We start from the raw sequence: 23,038 nt of genomic DNA on the forward strand, positions 1-23,038 counted from the left end.
AAATATTCACCCACCTTGGACTTGTTCACATTTTGTAAAGTGGAATTGAAATTAGGTATATATTAGGTTTTATTTTTCATTAATATTAACAATTTTAAAACAAATCTTCCACTTTGAGAGTATTTTGTGTAGGTTATTGACAAAAAATAACAAATTACTTTTAATTCCACTTTGTAACCAAATAAAATGTGAAGTAACCCAAGGGTGGTGAATACTTATGATACCCACTATGTCAGCTTAATAATGGTTCCCATATATTCCCTGTGTATGTCTCAAGCCACACTGCTACGATTTCTCCCCATTGTGGACACTCCTATGTCTGGAAGGAGACGCTCTTGTAACATAGTTTGCACTTGAAGGGCTTCTCCTTGGTGTGAACGGTCTTGTGCATCTTCACATAGTTCGCCTCAGTGAAGCGCTTGCCACTCGTGGGGCAGGCGTACAGTTTGTCAGTGTCCGTCCTAACACTCAGCCTCCCACGTTGTGACCCAATGACACCAGAGGGGATAGAATCAGGAGCCACCACCCTCAGGTGGTTAGTCTCTGAGCTCCATCCTTGACTTCTAGCCATTGTTTGGGTGTTGTTGGGATTGTGTGCTGTGTTATAGGCTATGTACCTCTTGTGGTGAACACCCATCCTGACCCTGTCTGTATTGGTGTGGTAAACCTGAGGTAACTGAGGAAGGCTAGACCTAGAGTTTCTATGAACCCAGTCACAAGGCATTAAATAATATCCTGAAGGAGAAGACAGACCTGCTGATAGACTACCACCAGGGGGGTCTCCCACCACTCTCTGTGAAGGCTGAAGCCCAGGGTGACCTGCTCTGTTCATCATGGATACCGTGGTGTTTATCATAGGAACAGGAGGGTCTATCTCTATCAGCCCCAGGCCCGGCTTCAGACTGGATCCTGACTGGAGCTTCTGTCTATCTGATGACCACCAGGACTGAGGTTGTTCAGTCCACCTGTCCACTGGTTGTGTTCTCTGTGGTGGTGGAGTCTCTGTCCCTTGCGGTTGGGTTCTGGTTCTGACTCGGGAAGGAAAAGCAATGGCTCCTGATCCAGCGTCCTGATCTGGGGTCAGGGTTTGTGACCAGCCACTTCATAGGTCCAGTCTCTCCCACCAGCAACACCGGACTGCAGACTGTATACACAAATGGGCATTTCAATGTAAAAAGACCCATGAGCACTGATGTGGCATTCATAAGAGCATGTCAAATTGAATGTCAAATGAATGCTAAGAGTATATATATTTCTTAAATTAAGGCATATATACATTTTTCAAACATTTTCCATTGTAAAAAATGTCAATGGGCAGAGGCTTTGATTTCTCGTCAAACAGATGGAAGAGACATCTCCCAGAAAAAAAGTCTTCAGGTTTTAGAAATACATCAAACCACAATCATGTTGAAGTAAAGACCCCTGCTAACTAACATCAACACTTATATTTTGTTTTGGATAACTTTTTCTGTACGTTTAAGAAACATTGCCTTGTAATTCCGTTAGCAAAACCCCACATATCTTTTGGATATTTTCTAATTTCTCTCCCTCATGAGGAGGAAGGATAATGAAAGTTCACAGAAGTTACAAGTAAAGGTAGACCTACCATTAGTTAGTGTTTTTACTGATATCAAGTTTATGAATTAAGGGATTTAGACTTGTAATTCTGTTTCCAAATTGGTAATGGATTAACTGCAATTAAATTGGCTACAATTGGAAATCACAGTAGTCACACACCACAGTTAGGGCTCTTGCTACTGTTCTTCTATCCACTGGCATACTGTTTTACCTTTCTGTCATCTGGTGGTCAAAGCAAGACTGTGAAAACAGTCTGGACCAACCCACCCTCGCACACACTCTCCTCTCCAGTTATTGTCTCCTCTCCTGTCTCCTACCACCTACCCTCTTTCCATTTACTGTTACAAGCATCCTAACCCAGTGAGCACCAAGCGAAACCGGACGTCTGTGGATGTGGAAAACTAGTTGAAATTTGGTCAGCCCGCCCTTCTGAAATTCTGTTACCAAACAGTTGTGTTTTTGTAAAATATTCTGTGGAAATTGTTCAAATTATTCCTTATGCATAGAGTTGTGTGTTTGTTCAACTTTGAAATCAATGTTTTTTGTTTTGTAACATTTTGAAGTGGAATTGCCCAAATTGAACAGAAATGCATAAAGGTTTATATAAGACACATGACATTATAAAATGTTAACCACAGTCAAGCCCTATTCTAACACTGTGATTCAAGTACCCAACAATATGGATCCATTGGAGTTTATCAAGAAAATGTCCATATGTGTTGATTCAAGAACTAAGTATAATGTTTTGGTTCGACTGAGATAACGGAAACTCAGTCCCTGCAATGATACAAAAATAACCAAGTCAGACAGCACAGAGTCAATTTTGTATTTAATTTCAACAACACTCACAACTTTGAAGTACATTACTTTTATTGCACAAAACGATACGTGACAAGTAGAATAACTGTTCTCACTATGGTAACACTTTCCATTTTCTGTAAATCTGGTACCCTCGCTTTGATCAAATTCATTTTCGAATACTTTGGATAAGATTCAACATAACACACATCTTTACTACTTTATATCAAGTAAACATGAATTAAGGCACTATCCTCATGTCACTATCAACACCAGCATCAATTTAAAAAAGGGACATACTTGTCACTCTTAATCAGTGAAGCGTTTTATCACACCAACCATCACCATATCTACACACCCTCATACTAATTCTTTCCCCAGTTCACTTCATCCAGTTGAAGTTCTCTGTACATCCAAAACCAACAAAATTGACGACAAACTAACTAGTTCTACATTACATTTCACTATACATGGGCCGTGTGCATTTTCTGCTGGTGTATCCTGAGGTAGCTCCTCTCTGAGAACCTCTTCCCGCAGTGCGTACAGGCGAACGGCCTCTCTCCTGTGTGGATCTTCAGGTGCATCTTCAGCTGGTGCTGGTGGGAGAACCTCTTCTCACACTGGGGACAGTTGTAGGGTTTCTCCCCTGTATGGACCCTCTGGTGCCTCTTCAGGCTGGACGAGTGTGAGAAATTGGCCCGGCATAGGTGGCAGCCGAATGGTTTCTCCCCCGTGTGCATCCTCTGGTGGATCTCCACCTGTTTAGGGAAACTGAAGGCTTTCCCACAGAATGAACACGGGAAGCGCTTCTCCTTGGCGCTGCCACCTTTACTGATTCCATCTCTACTACTCTCATTTGTCAATGGGCTTGTGTAGCCATTTAGTGTTGAGGCACTGGCATTGTCTGAGGTCTGGTTTAACATAAGGAGAGTGTGAGGAGGATGAAGGCCAGGGAGTGTCTGTGTTGTCGCAGGGTCCATGTTCCAGTTGATAGATCCTATAGAAGGCAGGCTGAAGGCAGCACCTGTTAGGGGGTTAACCTGAGGCCCCATCAGTCTCTCTGAATCACGACTATAGGAGCAGGACGGAGCATCGCTAGCCGAGTCTGTGTCTGTTCTTTCCTGCCGCATACGGACACCTCCCTGTCCCCGCAGACCAAGTCTACGTCTCACCCTTGTCTCAACCAGTCTGTTGTCATGGAGACTAGGTTCAGTTGTTTTGTGTTCGACTCTCTGTTTCTGGTTAACAGTGTTGTTCCCCAGCCCAGAGCTGAGGATGCTGTCCCATCCACTGACCTCCACTATGTCATCTCTGGTCCTGGCCTGCTCAGTGATGTCATCCCCCTGGCCCTTGGCTGCACCCGTCTGGGTATCCAAGATGGCTGCCCAGTCTCCTCTGTTATCCTCCAGCCAATCAGCTGCAGGAAGGGGTTACAAAATAGACTTTTAAACATGGCAGAGAAAACTACATATGGAGAGAAAAAAAGGTGAATTACCTGGTCAAGTTCATACATTGTAATGTGTGTTTTTTTAGACATCAAAACTATGAAATAACACATATGGAATCATGTAGTAAACAAAAAAGTGTTTAACAAATCAAAATATATTTTATATTTGAGATTCTTCAAATAGCCACCCTTTGCCTTAATGACAGCTTTACACACTCTTGGCATTCCCTCAACCAGCTTCACCTGGAATGCTTTTCCAACAGTCTTGAAGGAGTTCCCACATATGCTGAGCACTTGTTGGCTGCTTTTCCTTCACTCTGCGGTACAACTCATCCCAAACCATCTCAATTGGGTTGAGGTTTGGTGATTGTGGAGGCCAGGTCATCTGATGCAGCACTCAATCACTCTCCAACTTGGTCAAATAACCCTTATACAGCCTGGAGGTGTGTTTTGGGTTATTGTCCTGTTGATAAACAAATGATAGTCCCACTAAGCACAAACCAGATGGGAAAGCGTATTGCTGCAGAATGCTTTGGTACCCATGCTGGTTAAGTGTGCCTTGAATTCTAAATAAATCACAGACAGTGTCACCAGCAAAGCACCATCACACCTCCTCCTCCATGCTTCATGGTGGGAACCACACATGCTGAGATCATCCGTTCACCTACTCTGCGTCTCACAGAAAGACACGGCGGTTGGAACTAAAAATCAAAAATTTTGGCTTATCAGACCAAAGGACAGATTTCCACCGGTCTAATATCCATTGCTCGTGTTCCTTGGCCCAAGCAAGTCTCCTTCTTATTTGTGTCCTTTAGTAGTGGTTTCTTTGCAGCAATTCGACAATGAAGGCCTGATTCAGGCAGTCTCCTCTGAACAGTTGATGTTGAGGTGTGTCTGTTACTTGAACTCTGTGAAGCATTTATTTGGGCTGCTATTTCTGAGGCTGATAACTAATGAACTTATCCTCTGCTGCAGAGAAAACTCTGGGTCTTCTATTCCTGTGGCGGTCCTCATGAGAGCCAGTTTCATCATAGCTCAATGGTTTTGTGACTGCACTTGAAGAAACATTAAAAGTTCTTGAAATGTTTCGCATCGACTGACCTTCGTCTTAAAGTAATGATGGACTGTCGTTTCTTTTTGCTTATTTGAGCCGTTCTTGCCATAATATGGAATTGGTCTTTTCCCAAATAGGGCTATCTTCTGTATACCCCTTGTACCTTGTCACAACACAAATGATTGGCTCAAACCCATTAACTTCTCTAGGATAGGGGGCAGCATTTTCACGTTTGGATGAAAAGCATACCCAAATTCAACTGCCAGCTACTCATCCCCAGAAGATAAGATATGCATATTGTTAGTAGATTTGGATAGAAAACACTCTGAAGTTTCTAAACTGTTTGAATCATGTCTGAGTATAACAGAACTTATTTAGCAGGCGAAATCCCGAGGACAAACCATTCAGATTTTTTTTTTTGAGGTCACTCTCTTTTCAATGGATTTTCATTGGGAATACATATTTCTAATTGACCTTCTTGCAGTGCCTACCGCTTCCACTGGATGTCAACAGTCTTTAGAAATTGTTTGAGGGTTTTTCCTTTGTGTAATGAAGAAGTACGGCCATTTTGAATCAGGGTCACTTGTTGTGTCCTGTTTTTAGAGGCGCATGACCAGAAGGCTAGCTACAGTTTGTTTTAATCCTGTATTGAACACAGATCATCCCGTCTTCAATTTGATCGATTATTTATGTTAAAAAATACCTAAAGTTGTATTACAAAAGTAGTTTGAAATGTTTTGGCAAAGTTTACAGGTAACTTTTGAGATATTTTGTAGTCAAGTTTCACAAGTTGGAACCGGTGTTTTTCTGGATGAAACGCGCCAAATAAATTGACATTTTGGATATATATCGACGGAATTAATCGAACAAAAGGACCATTTGTGATGTTTATGGGACATATTGGAGTGCCAACAACAGAAGCTCGTCAAAGGTAAGGCATGAATTATATTTTTATTTCTGTGTTTTGTGTCGCGCCTGTAGGGTTGAAATATGCTTCTCTCTCTTTGTTACTATGGTGCTAACTCAGATAATAGCACCGTTTGCTTTCGCCGAAAAGCCTATTTGAATTCTGACATGTTGGTTGGATTCACAACCAGTGTAGCTTTAATTTGGTATCTTTCATGTGTGATTTATTGAAAGTTTGATTTTTATAGTAATTTATTTGAATATGGCGCTCTGCATTTTCTCTGGCTTTTGGCCAAGTGAGACAGTAGCGTCCCGCCTAAACTCAGATTTTTGGATATAAATATGAACTTTACCGAACAAAACATACATGTATTGTGTAACATGAAGTCCTATGAGTGTCATCTGATGAAGATCATCAAAGATTAGTGATTAATTTTAACTCCATTTCTGCTTTTTGTTACTCCTCTCTTTGGCTGGAAAAATGGCTGTGTATTTCTGTGGCTATGTACTGACCTAACATAATCGTTTGGTGTGCTTTCGCCGTAAATCCTTTTTGAAATCAGACATGTTGTAACGGTTTTCTTCCAGGGGTAAAGGAGAGGACCAAAGTGCAGCGCGGCTAGTGTTAAACATGTTTAATAAAGAACAAGTAAAACACTACAAACAACAATACAAAATAACAAATGTGCAAAAACCGACACAGACCTATCTGGTGCAGACAATCACAGAGACAGGAAACAAACACCCACAAAATCCCAACACAAAACAAGCCTCCTATATATGATTCTCAATCAGGGACAACGATTACCATCTGCCTCTGATTGAGAACCATATTAGGCTGGACATAGAAACAGACAAACTAGACACACAACATAGAATTCCCACCCAGCTCACGTCCTGACCAACTAAACACATACAAAACAACAGAAAACAGGTCAGGAACGTGACACATGTTGGCTGGATTCACAACAAGTGTAGCTTTAATTTAGTGTCTTTCATGTGTGATTTCATGAAAGTTAGATTTTTATAGTAATTTCTTTGAATTTGGCGCTCTGCATTTTTACTGGCTTTTGGCCAGGTGGGACGCTACCGTCCCACATATCCCAGAGAAGTTAAGAAGGAAAGACAATCCACAAATTAACAAGGCACACCTGTTAATTGAAATGCTTTCCAGGTGACTACCTCATGAAGATGGTTGAGAGAATGCCAAGAGTGTGCAAAGCTGTCATCAAGGCAGGGTAGCTATTTGAATAATCTCAAATCTCAAATATATTTTGATTTGTTTAACACTTTTTTGGTTACTACATGATTCCATATGTGTTATTTCATAGTTGTGATGTCTTCACTATTATTCTACAATGTAGTAAATAGTCAAAATAAAGAAAAACCCTGGAATGAGTAAGTGTTCAAAAACTTTTGACCGGTAGTGTACATTTTATTGATTTCATCTAATGGAATGAATTTAAAAAAAATTAAAGAATAAGGGTCATCACACAATAATTCTATTTTTTTTTGCATCCCATTGATCTTTTAGATAGAAATTATTCAACAATATTGCATTTTAAAATGAAGTGCCCTTTAATATAGGGCACATAAAAATCTGATTTGCTTATATGAATAAAGACATTTCTAGCCCGTGTCAAAATTCAGCATTTTGACATTTCCCTTTGTGCATTTTAACCCACTTAACCAACATTTCTATACGTTTTCACCCTCATTAAGCCCTAGTTATTGTTTTGCTTTGACAAAGTAATTACTGAAGATTATTATTTGTTTCATGTGATTTTTACCTTAATTTTAAGGTAAAAAAGACCCTAATTTTAAGGTAAAAAAAACATTATTTTCAAAAAACATTGAACATCTAATCGTGAAATCATAGTGTAAAATCAGGTGAGCTGGTTATTCTCTTTATACTCTGAGCGGGTCGAGCATAACACATAAACCCTGTTACCTATAGATAGACAAAACATTTCTAGACTGTTTTTTTCTTGAAGCTTGCATTTAATTGCCCCTTCCTGTTGTACACAACAAGCGTCCATACCCACGTCGGGCAGAAATGAGCATTTGGATCAGGAAAGTTTCCTCTCAAGACCTCTACAAGCCATAATGCTGAATAAAATTATACTTTACCTGTTGTCCGTGTGGTTGGTCCTTTTGCAGGTTGGAATGTATATCATTTGTATTTCTGTTTTTTATTTTCAATACTGATGCAATTTGCACGTGACAAACACTTGCACAATGTGGCCGAGCATAACCGAACGGCAAGCACTACCAGCAGATTGCGATAAAACGTGCTTCGGTCGACTACATTCGGTTACATTCGGCTATTGTCTACATATTGTGCATCACGTGCAATGTGTTAACTGATTAAAAATACAAGCGACAGAACCTACCGGCGCCACAAAAAGTTGAGTAAACAACACTTCCCTCTGGATACCTTATCTCCACCTCCTACTGCCAAAAGGACCAACAGCATAAACAACCGGTAAAGTAAGTGTAAATATAATTTTATTCAACATTCTGCCTTGTAGAGACAATTTCTTTAAGACTGATATCCATGGAGTAACCATGGTAACAGTCTGATTTTAGGCAACCATTCCCTGTCGCAAGGGGATTCATGGCTGATTTAAGATTCATTTATCAACCCTGTTACTTTATTTGGCACTTAATAGCCTTTTTTAAATTTATCCCTTTTCTTAAGGGTAAAAAATGACATGCCACTTTGTTTAAGAGCAGAGAAAACCCCCTAAATTATATTTTTTTCAACTTGAAATTTGATTACTTTTCCTAGAGTTACCCCAACATTAGAAAAAGTGAAACATCACCTTTGTTCATATTTCCATGAAAGCTGTACACCACTAGGGTACAGAGATTGTCTTAGGGTCATTTTTGACCCGGCAAGTTATAAAATAATTTACACACCAGAAAAACCACAAAGACACACGCAATGAGAAATTTAGATTATGTGTGCTACTGTTTGAACTCAGCCAGCAGCTCCTGAAGAGGAAGATCACCATGGTTGGCACAGTTAGAAAGAACAAGTCTGAGCTCCCCCCTGGAATCCTCACAACAAGGGGGAGAGAGGCCTTCTCATCAAAGTTTGCCTTCACCCCCATCACCACTCTAGTTTCTGACCTCCCAAAGAGGAACAAGAATGTGGTCCTCCTGAGCACACTGCAAAAAACAGCTGAGATCAGTAATTGTGAGGACAGGAAGCCAGCCATCATCCTGGACTACAACCACCACAAAGGAGGCGTGGACAACCTGGACAAAGTGATTGGAACTTACAGCTGCAGGAGGATGACTGCCCGCTGGCTCCTGGTCATCTTCCATAATATCATTGATTTGTCCTCATACAATGCCTTCGTGATATGGAACAAGATCAACCCTATCTGGATGCCTAATAAGCGGAACAAGAGGAGGGAGCAGCTGGAAAAGGCACTTGTAACCCCATACATTCAAAGAAGGGAGCACGTCCCCACACAGCAGCCTCTGCAGCGCTTGTGAAAGCTGTTCAGGGGTCTGAATCCTGATCCACCTGAGGCTGCAGCTGGGGCAGGCAAGAGGAGGAAACAAATACTATGTGCTGCACATGTGAGAAATACATTTGCAAAGTCCATGCACACACACTTGCATACTGTCCTACATGTGATAATTAGAGTTGATTGATTTATGTTCTTCATGTTTTTGTATCTATTATCTTATTTTATTCTTATTTATTGTTGTTGTTTATACATCTTGTGGGTGGGGGCAATGGTTAAAAAAAATGGGAGAAGACTAGTATTTTGTAGTTGAATTCCTCATTGTACAGTATAAGAATATATCACTATGTTGCCAAAACGGTTCAAGACGTATTGTTTCCCTTCAATAAAATGCATTCAAAACTACTTTCTGCACATTTCTGCTACTTTCTTAGGCTTAACAGATGCTATCTCTTGTTGAAAAAGTATGTTACACCTATGCAGTACCTTTAGCAATAATAATAATAATAAACCTTTACTTTAGTTAAGAAAACAAGTATGACAGGTGTGTTGTAATAAAAACGAGTGGTGTCCACTGATTAAATGCAGTCTTTCTGCATTGTCAACAGGGACAACCCAGATATTCACAAAGTTTGTGATGAATGACAGGTTGTTTCTTCATGCAAAATAGATGTGGGGTTTAAAATTCAATTAAGATGCTTTATTTTAGGGGTTTAGTGAAGGCGGGTAATTTCTTACCCTTAGTACAAGGGGATTATACAGAATGTATAACACAAGGGTTAATAACCTCTTGAGATGGGGGAAAAAAAATAAAAAAGTGTTTTTTATTTAATTGAATATGTGCTCTTTATTTTTACACCAAGTTACACTACTCAAAAGCCACCTAATTGGTGGAACGACCTAATAGCCAGAAGCATCACTATTCCCATTGAAGAGCTATTACTGTATGTAGGCTATATGTATTTCTTGCTTACCTTGCTCCCCCATCTTTAGTCCACTCAGCAGAGCAATGCTCTCTGGTTCATCTTCTATTGTCTCCTCTTTGACCAGCATCAGATCAGGCTTCCCATCCTCCATGTCTACTGACTGTAAGAGGTACAGAAAAACATTGTGTTGGATCAAGAAATCTGATATGAGCAGCTTCTGATTGGGAAATGAGGGATTGCTATGAGTACTATGCAAACATGTTAGTTGATTTGATTACTTGAGTCTTTAATGGTTTGATAATTCAAAAGACATGGTCCCACACTTAAGACAAAAAGTGCTGATCTAGGATCTGTACATATAATCTTATTCATTATGATCCAAAAGGCAAAACTGATGCAGATTAGCACTCATACTCTGAGAAGCTTTGTGGATACAGGCCCTGACCTAATACCATTCAGACAGTAGTTCACAGTGGGCTCACCTCAGTGAGACTGTGTGTGGTCCTGTGCTGCTCAGCTGGTTCCTCTGTAGGTTCAGGAGGAGGTGTAGTCTGGTTGACCTCCATGACCATAGTGCCCTCAGGGTTCCCCAGACTCTGCTCACACCCCTCCTCCTTCACCAGCACCATCTCTGGACCCTCCTCCTGGAAGAGACAGGTGATAGCCTCAGGTTACATATGCACCGGACATTTCTGGAAGCATTTTCATTTATGTGACATTTGAGAAATGTACCAGACCCATATGCATTGGGTGCATAACCTGATTAGGCCGTCCACCCACGGTGCTCAGAATGACAGAAATTACATTTAGACTATGGTAATTCATTTCAACAGAACGTGCGTCCTTCTTACCGAATTCCGATGCGCACTTTGAAGACGTTAGAATAACTGTCCACATGTACTTTTCTTTCAGCCAACAAGACAAGTAACGAACAGCAGAATCACTAGCCTATGACAATCTACTACACCCCACAGTAGAAAAGTGTACCTATTCTATTGGTCAGCTTGTCGTTCTGTGCGAGAAAGAAACAGCCTATTCCAAACAGACTTTGGGACAGTTGTGGGACAAAAGATCCCAAATTCATACAACTAGTAGGCCAAGGCTACATAAGAAAAACATTAAATCGCAATGAGGCTGATACATCAGATGAGAACGTTTACCTTAAAATGTTGATAAACTATTATTTCTTCACATTATAAGCACAGCAATGTGCACAAGGCAGTGTGCAAATTTCCGTTCCATAATGCAATTAGCGGGACAACACAAGTCGTCAAAAGTGCAACGCACATGAGCGTGTTACAACAGTTTTGAAGTCGCTATTAAAAAGAGCTACTGTTTTTAATTCTCAACTGGTAATTGAAGCGCGCTTCCCATTCGCCATTCAGCGCATCACACACCACTTGCAATGTGAGCTGGAGGCATTATGCTGTTTGAAACATTAACGTTTTACTTCATATTATGAGGCAATCTTTAAGTGTATTTAGTAAGAGTATATTGGTTATAAAGCACTGTTGGGTGTATGCAGAATAGGGCGAGATCAGATGTGATGTATACTAAAGAGAGTCTCAATGAAAGTGTTAGAATGAAAAGTCCCATTTTGTGTTTATTAAACAAACAAGTGTTAAATACACCATATGAAAACCACACATACACATGTTTTAACAAAAAATCTGCATGAACTTGACGAATTGCATTCATTTTCTTTTGAATGTAAGTAATGAAATAGGCATTTGTGACCATCATATAGCTTACACAGTACAAACACAATATGGTAACAGATTTTTAGGCTTATATATCACACAATGTCTGGATGCAATATTCTACCCAGGAATATTCAACACTGAAATCTGTTACTCTCTGTATTCCAAATGCATCTGTGGATCTTTTATGCTGACAACAATGACAATGAATCTTTGTCTTTAATACAGGATTTGATCTAAATGTCAGAAGACCTTTCTCCCGTGTGGACCTTCAGGTGCATCTTCAGGTTACCAGCCTGGGCGAAGCGCATGTGACACTGGGTACAGCTGTAGGGTTTTTCCCCCGTGTGGACCCTTTGGTGCCTCTTCAGGGTGCAAGCCTGGGCGAAGCGCATGTGACACTGGGTACAGCTGAAGGGTTTCTCCCCCGTGTGGACCCTCTGGTGAATCTCCACCTTCTGGGGGCAGCTGAAGCCTTTGTTACAGAACATGCAGAGGAACCGTTTCTCTTTACTATTGCCTGATGTGGCGCCCCCTCCCAGGGCCTTCGCTCTAGCCCTTTTGTTTGAGTTCAATACCTGATCGAAAAGGACGCGACCGTGTGAATCGGAAGGTGCCATCGACGTGGACACTGGGTCGCAATCCCTGAAAGTGAGTAAAGGGGAGTGGGTCACGACATTTTGATTTTTTTCTATGCTTTCACTATAGTCTAAGAAGTCACTGGTGTTGCCTTGCGAGTGTCCTTCTCTTAAATGAGTCTCGTCTGCATTCCATGTCAGAGGTGCGTCACCCTCCACTTTTACAGTCACTTCATCTATGACTATAACCTCCCCTTTCTTATCTAGGGACCCTTCAGAGTATACACTACCACTGTACCGGTCCATTTCCCCTCTCATTGGATTAGTCTGTGTATCTAAGCCCACAGGCATGTCACCAGGTATCATCTCTGTCGCTGTAGCATATGAACAGGACGGATCATTGCCAGCCTGTAACGCATCACCTGTGTCCTGATGGGATAGAATCATCCTTGGGCTACCATAAAGTAAATACTCTGAGCAGGGAGCAGGAGGACAGCCCAGTTGCCCCAGCCCCATTAAAGTCTCGGTGTCTGTCTCTGACTTGAGGGCGGCGTTCGGCGTTCCACTGACCTCCGTGATGCTGCATCGGGTCCTGGGCTGCGCTGGGGCGGTGGTGGGGTCCTCCGTGGCTACAGGGGGCGCCACTCCAGCCGCTGCTCCAGTCTGGATGTCTCTGCTGTGCCGCGGGTCCTCCTTTCCTTCAGAGCTCTCCAGCTTGACCCCAGGACCTGCAGCATCTGCATCCTGACACAAGAAGTATGTGTTTTTTAATGGGCTTCACACTTATATCATCAAATTCATGAGAACGTGGTCAAATAAGATATACAGTATCTTCATAAAGTATTCATATCCCATGACTTATTCCACATGTTGTTGTGTTACAGCCTGAATTCAAATGTATTAAATTGATTGTTTTTCTCACCCATCTATACACAATAGACCATAATGACAAAGTGAAAACATATTTTTAGAAATGTTAGCAAATTTACTGAAAATGAAATACAGAAATATCTCATATGCATAGGTATTCACACCCATGAGTCAATACATGTTAGAGTCACCTTTGGCAGCGGTTACAGCTGTCAGTCTTTCTAGGTAAGTCTAAGAGCCTTGCACAGCTCGATTGTACAATATTTGCACATTATTCTTTTTTAAATTCTTCAAGCTCTGTCAAGTTGGTTGTTGATCATTGCTAGACAGCCATTTTCAAGTCTTGCCATAGATTTTCAAGATGATTTAAGTCAAAACTGTAACTAGGTCACTCAGGAACATTCAATGTAATCTTGCTAAGCAACTCCAATGTATATTTGGCCTTGTGTTTTAAGTTACTGTCCTGCTGAAAGCTGAATTTGTCTCCCATTGTCTGTTGGAAAGCAGTTTGAACCAGGTTTTCCACTAGGATTTTGCCTGTGCTTAGCTCTATACCACTACTTTTTATCCTAAAAAAACTCCCTAGTCCTTGCCGATGACAAGCATACCAATATCATGATGCAGCCACCACCATGCTTGAAAATATGAAGAACGACACTCAGTGATGTGTAGTGTTTGCTCCAAACATAACGCTTCGTATTCAGGACATAAAGTTATTTTCTTTGCAGATATACAGTGCCTTCGGAAAGTATATAGACACCTTCACATTTTCCAGATTTGTTACATTAGCCTTATTCTAAAATGTATATAACATTTTAAAAATCCTCAATCTACACACAATACCCCATAATGACAAAATGAAAACAGGTTTTTAGAAATACCTTATTTACATGATTATTCAGACCCTTTGCTATGACACTCGAAATTGAGCTCAGGTGCATCCTGTTTCCATTGATCATCCTTGAGATGTTTCTACAACTTGATTGGAGTGCACCTGTAGTAAATTAAATTGGACATGATTTGGAAAGTTACACACCTGTCTATATAAGGTCCAACAGTTGACATGGATGTCAGAGCAAAAACCAAGCCATGTTCTCAAAGGAATTGTCTGTAGTGTTCAGAGACAGGGTTGTGTCGAGGCACAGATCTGGGGAAGGGTACCAAAACATTTCTACAGCATTGAAGGTCCCCAAGAACACAGTGGCCTCCATCACTCTTAAATGGAAGAACTTTGGAACCACCAAGACTCTTCCTAGAGCTGGCCGCCCGGGCAAACTGAGCATTCAGAGGAGAAGGGCTTTGGTCAGGGAGGTGACCAAGAACCCGATGGTTAGTCTGACAGAGTTCTAGAGTTCCTCTGTGGAGATGGGAGAAGCTTCCAGAAGGACAACCATCTCTGCCGCACCAACAATCAGGCCTTCATGGCAGAGTGGCCAGATGGAAGCCACTCCTCAGTAAAACGCACATGACAGTCCGCTTGGAGTTTGCCAAAAGGGACTTAAAGACTCTCAGACCATGATAAACAAGATTCTCTGGTCAGATGAAACCAAGAATGAACTCTTTGGCCTGAATGCCAAGCTTCACTTCTAGAGGAAACCTGGCACCATCCCTACGGTAAAGCATGGTGATGGCAGCATCATGCTGTGGGGAGGTTTTTCAGCGGCAGGGACTGGGAGACTAGTCATGATCGAGGGAAGGATGAACGGAGAAAAGTACAGAGAGATCCTTGATGAAAACTGCTCCAGAGTGCTCAAAAGCTGACTGGGTGATCGGAAGCTCAGACTTCCAACAGGACAATGACCCTAAGCACACATCCAAGACAACACTGGAGTGGATTCACAACACATCTCTGAATGACCTTGACTGGCCCAGCCAGAGCCCGGATTTGAACCCGATCGAATATCTCTGGAGACCTGAAAATAGCTGTGCAGCAACACTCCCCATCCAACCTGACAGAGCTTGAGAGGATCTGCAGAAAGGAATGGGAGAAACTCTCCAAAAACAGGTGTGCCAAGCTTGTACCGTCATACCCAAGAAGACTCAAGGCTGTAATCGCTGCCAAAGGTGCTTCAAAGTACTGAGTAAAGGGTCTCAATACTTAAGTAAATGTGATCCGTTTAAAAAATATACATAAATTAGCAAAAATGGCTAAAACCCTGTTTTTGCTTTGTCATTATGGGGTATTGTGTGTAGATTGATGGGGGGGGGGACAATTTAATCAATTTTTGAATAAAGCTGTATGAATATGTCCACGCAACTTATTATGCGATCTGTTAAGCACATTTGTACTCCTGAACTTATTTAGGCTTGCCATAACAAAAACTTGACTCAATACATTTCAGCTTTTAATTTTGTATTAATTACTAAAATGTTCTACAAACAAAATTCCACTTTGACATTATGGGGTATTGTGTAGAGATCAGTGACACAAAATCTAAATGTAATACATTTTCAATTCAGACTGTAAGAAGTAAGACACATCGGCGAAAGTTATTAAAGTCTCATTTGAACTACAACTCAGCAGCCTTGTTAGCGTGCCTGCTCAAGTTGAGGACTTACAGGACGATAAAAACCTTTAAATTACAGTCCGTTTGATGTGCTTTATATTAGATTACGCTGGAGCTTTTTTACTGAACATTGCCAGCCAGTACTTTAAAAAAATGCTAAACGTAATTTTTCAGCTTTGTGCTTCTTCTTGCTTGTCAAATACGTTGAAAACCGGCATAGGGTAAGTAAATGACCTCAGATACACATACATTTTAATATATATATATCAATGTAAATTTTAAGCAAATTCGTAACCTACAAAACGAGGGACCATGGCGTAGTGGATAACATTGTTGAAAGGAAGTCTTTCAAGCTCCCCTAAGACAGATAGCTGAGGGGAGCCTTTCTGAACCAAACGGGCCACATTTGATTTACAAAGTGACTGTCATTTTTAATGCAACACTATTACACTAACCTCTATCATGATAACTTGCTGGGTTGAAGTTCCACTCCCCTCATCAACAGTGATTGGTTGGTCATCTCTCCATGCATTGTGTCCCACTGGCTTCACAAAATTGATTTGGCCTCCAGTGAGATGTCCGCCACCTGAAAGAGTGATTGAGGAGATGAGGTGGTTTGATAAGCGACTGTCAATGTTCAACAGTATATTCCCACTATTGACAGTTTTGACACTGTCTAGAATTGGCAAGAATATAAGGTAACACTTCTCATAACTTCTTGATATTCTATGTATTGATTGATGTATTATATTCCATGCATCACATTGTTTTCATTGAGTAAATAGGAAATACAGTAAATCAAGACCTGGTTAGAATATGAAATTGTGTCTTTGCGAAAGATAGCTAAGTATACTATTGCATACTATCCTAAACCGGACCGAATTCTGGGTAACACATCTGGACACAGAGGGGAACGGGCACTGAGCTACTGTATATATGAACGGCGACAGGCCGCGCAGCCTCGGCCTTCTGCAAAAAGTACCTCTTGCCATTCCTCTGTATTGGTCGAGGATCTTAACACTGTTGGGTCGACTGGCGAGGACGCGCTCTCGCATTGTCCTGTCTGCGCGCTCCCGTGCCACCTTCAGTTCCTGAAGCTGTAATTTTCTCCGCAATGCCCTGTTCTGTTTCTGGCTTTCAGAAATTTCCAAACGAAACACTGCATAGTCGTCATCTACGAGTTTACAGATCTCTGCCACTGCTGCATTCGCTAGCACCTCCATGATGGAGGCTATTTGAGTGTGAAAAACCATACAGTTAGCCATTGTTAGCAGCTAGCTATCGTTACCTATAACATATATCAACCAAGTCCTGTCTCCAACGCGAATTAAAGACTACATGGCGTAAGTATGTGATGCTGTGTAGTTAAAATAATAATATTTTGTGCTCCATGGCGTTAATAAACGTCTAAATAACAACAATAAAAACGCTAACGTGGAAATTGTTCTTGGTCACTGTTCACTTCCGTTTACAGTGAAGAGAAATGTTATTGGTTGGCGTCGTAGCGCAAAGGGTGTGCCTAAATGAAAAGCGTATGCGCGCTGTTCTTCTTCGATGAGGTTTAACGGCGGTTGGCATCCAAATATGTTGCATTACCGCCACCTACTAGACTAGAGTACAACTCACTTATACTTTGCTTGAAAAAATGTATAAATACCCTTTCATCTGACACTACAAATGTAATAAATATAACACCACCCTACTCCCCTATTGAAATATATTTAGTCCTACCTCATGCCAACAACCTGAAATGGGACATCACCACTTAACACACCCTGTAACTCTTCTGATGTCAAGTCTTGCACACCCAAATACCTCTCTGCAGCTGCCACCACAACCTCAATTTTCTGCGGCTTACGTTCCACCCCTGCAGTACAGTTGATAACCATTGCTATAAGTGCAAAAAAATCCAGTCTTACTGAAACATATATCACTTGTTGACCTACCCCTCTGTACTGGTACAGTTCTACTACTCACACCACTCCTCTCAGGATCCCTCCCCCTTGACCCATTTTCCTCTACTTTCTTCACTGCCTCAGCATAAGACAACTTCTGCACTACTCTAACCCTGGAAACCTCAACCTGAGTCTCTCGCACGGGACATTTCTGATCCCCAGCCCCAAGGGCATCCCTACAATTAACACATACCACTACTTTCCCCAATGCTACACATTCCTTTGTCTCATGCCCTTCTGCACACTTCTCACACCTAGGAACCTCCCTCCTACACACTGCTGCCACATGCCCATAAGCTTGACACCTGTAACATCTTAATGTATTTGGCACAAAACCGCGTTTAACTTATATATCCTAACATCACTTTGTCTAGCAAAGACTCAACATCAAAATTCAAAAGAACAGAATGACTCTTCTGTTTCACCACTGTGTCGCACCAAATGACGAGCATCACAAACACCGGGAATCTTCCCCTTCAGTTGGTCAACTTTTACATTTATTGCTACCCAAGTAATCACTCCTTTCAATGGCACCCTTTTCTTGAGAGCAAAACAATTCACATTTCTTGCCACCATTCGTTTAACGGCGAGCGCCTTCTCCCTCTGACCAGCAGAAACACAAAGAATTATCACAAGACCACTTCTCGTTACCCTCACCGATTCCACAGCACCCAACTCTGTTTTCACCCACCTTGAAACCACAAATGGATCAGCCAAAAGGCAAGGGTCCACTTTTTCCAAAAACTTCACTCCTACCGTCACAGACTCATCTTTATTCTGACCCTCGGTGCAAGCCTCGTGCTCCAAGAACTTCTCCACACCTACCACCTCCGATACTTTGACCTCATTCACTTCCATTTCTCCTCCTGTCTTCAGCTCTCTGCTTACACTTTCTACCATTCTTCTTTAACAAACCATCTCCCTTTTTCCCATCATTTTTAACCGACTCAAGCTCACCAACTTCCTCCCTCTCTCTCTTAGACCTCCTCTGCCTCTCTTTTTCCCTCCATTCCTCCTCCGTATTCCAAGTATACGTCTCCTGATAATACTGCACTTCTCCTGACATACATCTTGTTCTTGCATTGTTAAGGGACGCCATTTAACCGGCTGTCTCAATCTCCGAATAATCAGCACGAACCCCTCGGGATGTAGCGCTCAACATTGCATCCCACTTGTAAAGCAGCTGATTAGTCTTGATGTTGTTCTTTATCAAAAGCTACCGCAACGCTTTTCCATTTCAAACAAGCGCGCTCTTCCAACCACCATCCCCTTGTCGATAGCTCACTCTGGACATGTACTCTCGGCTACGTCACTTCCTTGGTTCCCCACGCTGTTTTTTTAAATATGGTAGTGCTTATTACATTACACATCAAGGCCCTCACTGGCCCTCACTAGCCAATCAGAACCTGCTCCATGGCTAAATATGTGGTTGCTTCAAGTTGTTTAAGGTCTTTCATATATCGATTTTTTGTTATCAGGGAGAGGCTATATATCTAGCTTATAAAAATATATATTTATATATGTTTGGCTGGAATTATGCTAACCTGTTTGCAATCCCTTTAGCTTTGCTAACTAGCTTGCTGGCTAGTTACAAAGGTTAGCTGGCTAGTTAACTACAGTAGTTGGCTACTACCATCAAGTTGTTGTGTTATATTAAGCCTGTTTCCCTGTTTGCAGAATGCATACTGGCATTTGAATTTAGCACAGGAAAAGGGAATCTGGACACAATGTGGACACCGTAGACACATTTTAATGTTTGTGTGGATGCATGACGTTGTCGGAATTACATGATAAGAACTCCATGATCAGAATAGAAAAGCTGCATGAACTGTCAAGTCTAGACATGGCCTCAGAACTGACTGAAACGAATCCGTTCGTCCCCACTCAACTCTTGCTGTGCGACATAGTCCCCGTCTGTATTAGATAGAACAGATGAGCAAGTCCTTGGGGGCCGGAGTGGTGTCACACTTTTACCCCATCCCTAGCAAACACAGCTGATTAAACTAATTGCATTCTAAACAGATTTTTTAACTTTTACTGTGAAAAGTACACACATGTTTTGAGCAAAATAGTGTTTTTTTTTAGACAACTGCAAATCCGTGATGTCATCGGCCTACACCCTTGCTTGAGGAACATTGAGCAGACGCTCTTATCCAGAGCGACTTAAAGGAGAAATTAGGGTTAAGGGCCTTGCTCAAGAGCACATCGGCAGATTTGAACCAACAACCTGGTCCAACGCTCTTAACCGCTAGGCTACCTGCCGGAAAAAGATCCAATATAAAGAGAAAGAGAGAGTGTCCACTCACTGTTCTACTGCTCCCAAATATGTTTTATAAACATAATGGAACCATCTTACAGATCGCATTCACACTTTTCCAGAAATAGCAGACAGCTCCTAAATTCCATTGCATGGCAGCTGGACGTTCTCATCATAAAGCAACGGTGAATCATTCTAATAAGTTTGCTTGTTTTAAGTTTTAATTTGAATAAAAAACCATCTGTTTTAAAACAACATTTCTAAATAGCATGGTCAGAAGCATAATATAATAAAACCGCTAGGATAAAAAAGACAATGTATTGCTGTTGAAGCAGCCTTTGTTATAGCCTATAGGCATAAGGGTAGCCTATGGAGGGCTTGGTTTTTAATCATATGAAACGGAAAACAAGCAATTGTTACAGGAAAATTATTTCTAAATACAAGAGTCACCAGCATATCTCATCTCTCATTTCATGATGGGCATATGGACACATGTAGCCTACATGGAGGGGTTTTTAATGGACGTGCAAAACTGGAGCTGGCTAAGATTTATTGGTGATTAAGATTTATTTCAAAGCAGTCATAATGCAAAATGCATCATGCCGGCTGTATTTCTGTATTTTGCATACAGTGCATTCGGAACGTATTCAGACCCCTTGACTTTTTCCACATTTTGTTACATTAGAGCCTTATTCTAAAATGTATGAAATAGTTTTTCCCACCTTAATCTACACACAATACCCCATAATGACTAAGCAAAAACAGGTTTAGAAATTTTTGTAAATGTATTAGAAATAAAAAACTGATATCACATTTACATAAGCATTGTTAGGTTCTAATTTTCAGAGTAAATAACTCACGGACACAAGAGAAGCTTAACCAAGTTTAATTATTCCCAAAGCGTCGATACAGCTGTAATTCAGACAAGACATTTCACACAAGCACTGATATTTAACCCTTTCTCCAAAGCTGAGTCTCCTCCTACCCATCTGTACAAACATCGTTCTTTACTGCTAGGCAGGACACTAGTGATACGGGTCATAAACTTCTATTTCTCCCTTAACTCCCTTAAGGTGACCTGACCTGACCTCAACCCCCCTCTATCACCAATCCATGGCTCTCTCCCCTTATCAATGCCTGCCACATGTAACCACTTCCCTGCACTCAACACATTCCAAGCTTAGTTGCACACACTATATACCTTCCTCCTATAACCCTTAACTTCTGGTGTAGACCCTCTAAACCTTAGCACTCCATCAGTGACATGAATAAGTAGATTTTCATATTCTCAGAACCCAACAGTATTCAGACCCTTTACTCAGTACTTTGTTGAAGCACCTGTGGCAGCAATTACAGCCTCGAGTCTTCTTGACTATGACGCTACAAGCTTGGCACACCTGTATTTGGGGAGTTTCTCGCAAGCTCTGTCAGGTTGGATGGGGAGCGTAGCTACACAGCTATTTTCGGTTCTCTCCAGAGATGTTTGATCGGGTTCAAGTCCGGGCTCTGGCTGGGCCAATCAAGGACATTCAGAAACTTGTGCTGAAGCCACTCCTGCATTGTCTTAGCTGTGTGCTTAGGGTCGTTGTCCTGTTGGAAGGTGAATCTTCGCCCCAGTCTGAGGTCCTGAACAAGTTTTGACACACTGTTTTGCAATGAAGGTCTACAGTAGCCTCAACAGCACTCTGTAGGGTAGCACTATGGTGTAGCCATAGGACAGCTAGCTTCCGTCCTTCTCTGGGTACATTGACTTCAATACAAAACCGAGGAGGCTCATGGTTCTCACCCCTTTCCATAGACTTATACAGTTAATTATGAAAACTTCCGGAGGATGTCCTCCAATCTATCAGAGTTCTTGCAGCATGAACTGACATGTTTCCACCCAATCAAAGGATCAGAGAACTAATCTATTACTGAAAGCATAAGCTACGGCTAGCTAGCACTGCAGTGCATAACATGTGGTGAGTAGTTGACTCAAAGAGAGAGAAAGACAATAGCTGATCAGTTTTGAACCAATTAGTTTCTTCAAAAATTAAGGAGAAGCAAGTGTCATTTTTTCCCCGTTTCACTTACTTAGCTAGCAAATGCAGCTAGCTAGTTTAGCCTACTCAAACACCCTGCTCAAACAGAGGGATGCTGTGTTAGCTAGCTGGCTATGACTTTCCAACACAACACTGGAACTCTTACAAATCAAAGGTAAGCTTTTTGTTTTAGAAATGTATTGCCACCGGGGGCCGCCATTGTAAATTATAAACTGCTTACTGACTGTACACTAACTTTACTGCATGATTGTAGCGGGTTTACTAACATGTTAGTTCTATTAGCTATGTTGACTATGACGTTACTTTAGCTAATATGGTGACAACGATGTAGACTGTGTGTAGCAGTTATGATATGAGTATTGTGAGGCCTGGTACAGGGGGACCTTCAGATGAGTCTTGTGAGGCCTGGTACAGGGGGACCTTCAGATGAGTCATGTGAGGTCTGGTACAGGGGGAACTTCAGATGAGTCATGTGAGGCCTGGTACAGGGGGAACTTCAGATGAATCTTGTGAGGCCTGGTACAGGGGGAACTTCACTTACCATTTCTACTGATCTGCGTGCCATTTATGGTTTTCATATGCACATTTTTGTTGAACAGTTTCATTCATAATAACGTCTTCTATCTCAAAATCATTGTCATGTGGTTAATCAAGATTCTATCTAAATCTAAATGAAGATTATACAAATCTAAAAGTAACTTCTATTGCCATTGCCAACTATGTAAAAATAGCCAACATAAAGCTAACCAACAAAATCTTTGCAGCCTGCAGGTAGAAAATATCCTGATAAAAATAAATACCCTATGAATCACATTGACTACGAATGGCCTGTCTGCAACGAACTTGAAACATTGTATCAACTGGGTCTGGCCATAATATCCTTTGTCTACGGTTATGGGACTGCCCTCTTCAATTCAAACCATACACTTACAATGTTC

The 23,038-nt window shown here is 41.4% G+C and overlaps 1 protein-coding gene across 1 annotated transcript; it reads right to left on the reverse strand.

Moving 5' to 3' along the window:
- Positions 1-2,395: 2,395 nt before the first annotated feature.
- On the reverse strand, positions 2,396-17,319 carry LOC120034816 (neurotrophin receptor-interacting factor homolog). Its single transcript, XM_038981456.1, has 6 exons — positions 16,829-17,319; positions 16,302-16,432; positions 13,040-13,213; positions 10,674-10,835; positions 10,240-10,351; positions 2,396-3,793 (listed from the first exon to the last, which is right to left on the reverse strand). The coding sequence occupies exons 1-6, from the start codon at positions 17,109-17,111 to the stop codon at positions 2,841-2,843; spliced, it is 1,815 nt and encodes a 604-aa protein (XP_038837384.1). The 5' UTR covers positions 17,112-17,319; the 3' UTR covers positions 2,396-2,840.
- Between the last annotated feature and the right edge of the window lie 5,719 nt (positions 17,320-23,038).

The sequence above is a fragment of the Salvelinus namaycush genome, chromosome 42, assembly GCF_016432855.1.
Source record: "Salvelinus namaycush isolate Seneca chromosome 42, SaNama_1.0, whole genome shotgun sequence".
NCBI classification, from domain to species: Eukaryota; Metazoa; Chordata; class Actinopteri; order Salmoniformes; family Salmonidae; genus Salvelinus; species Salvelinus namaycush.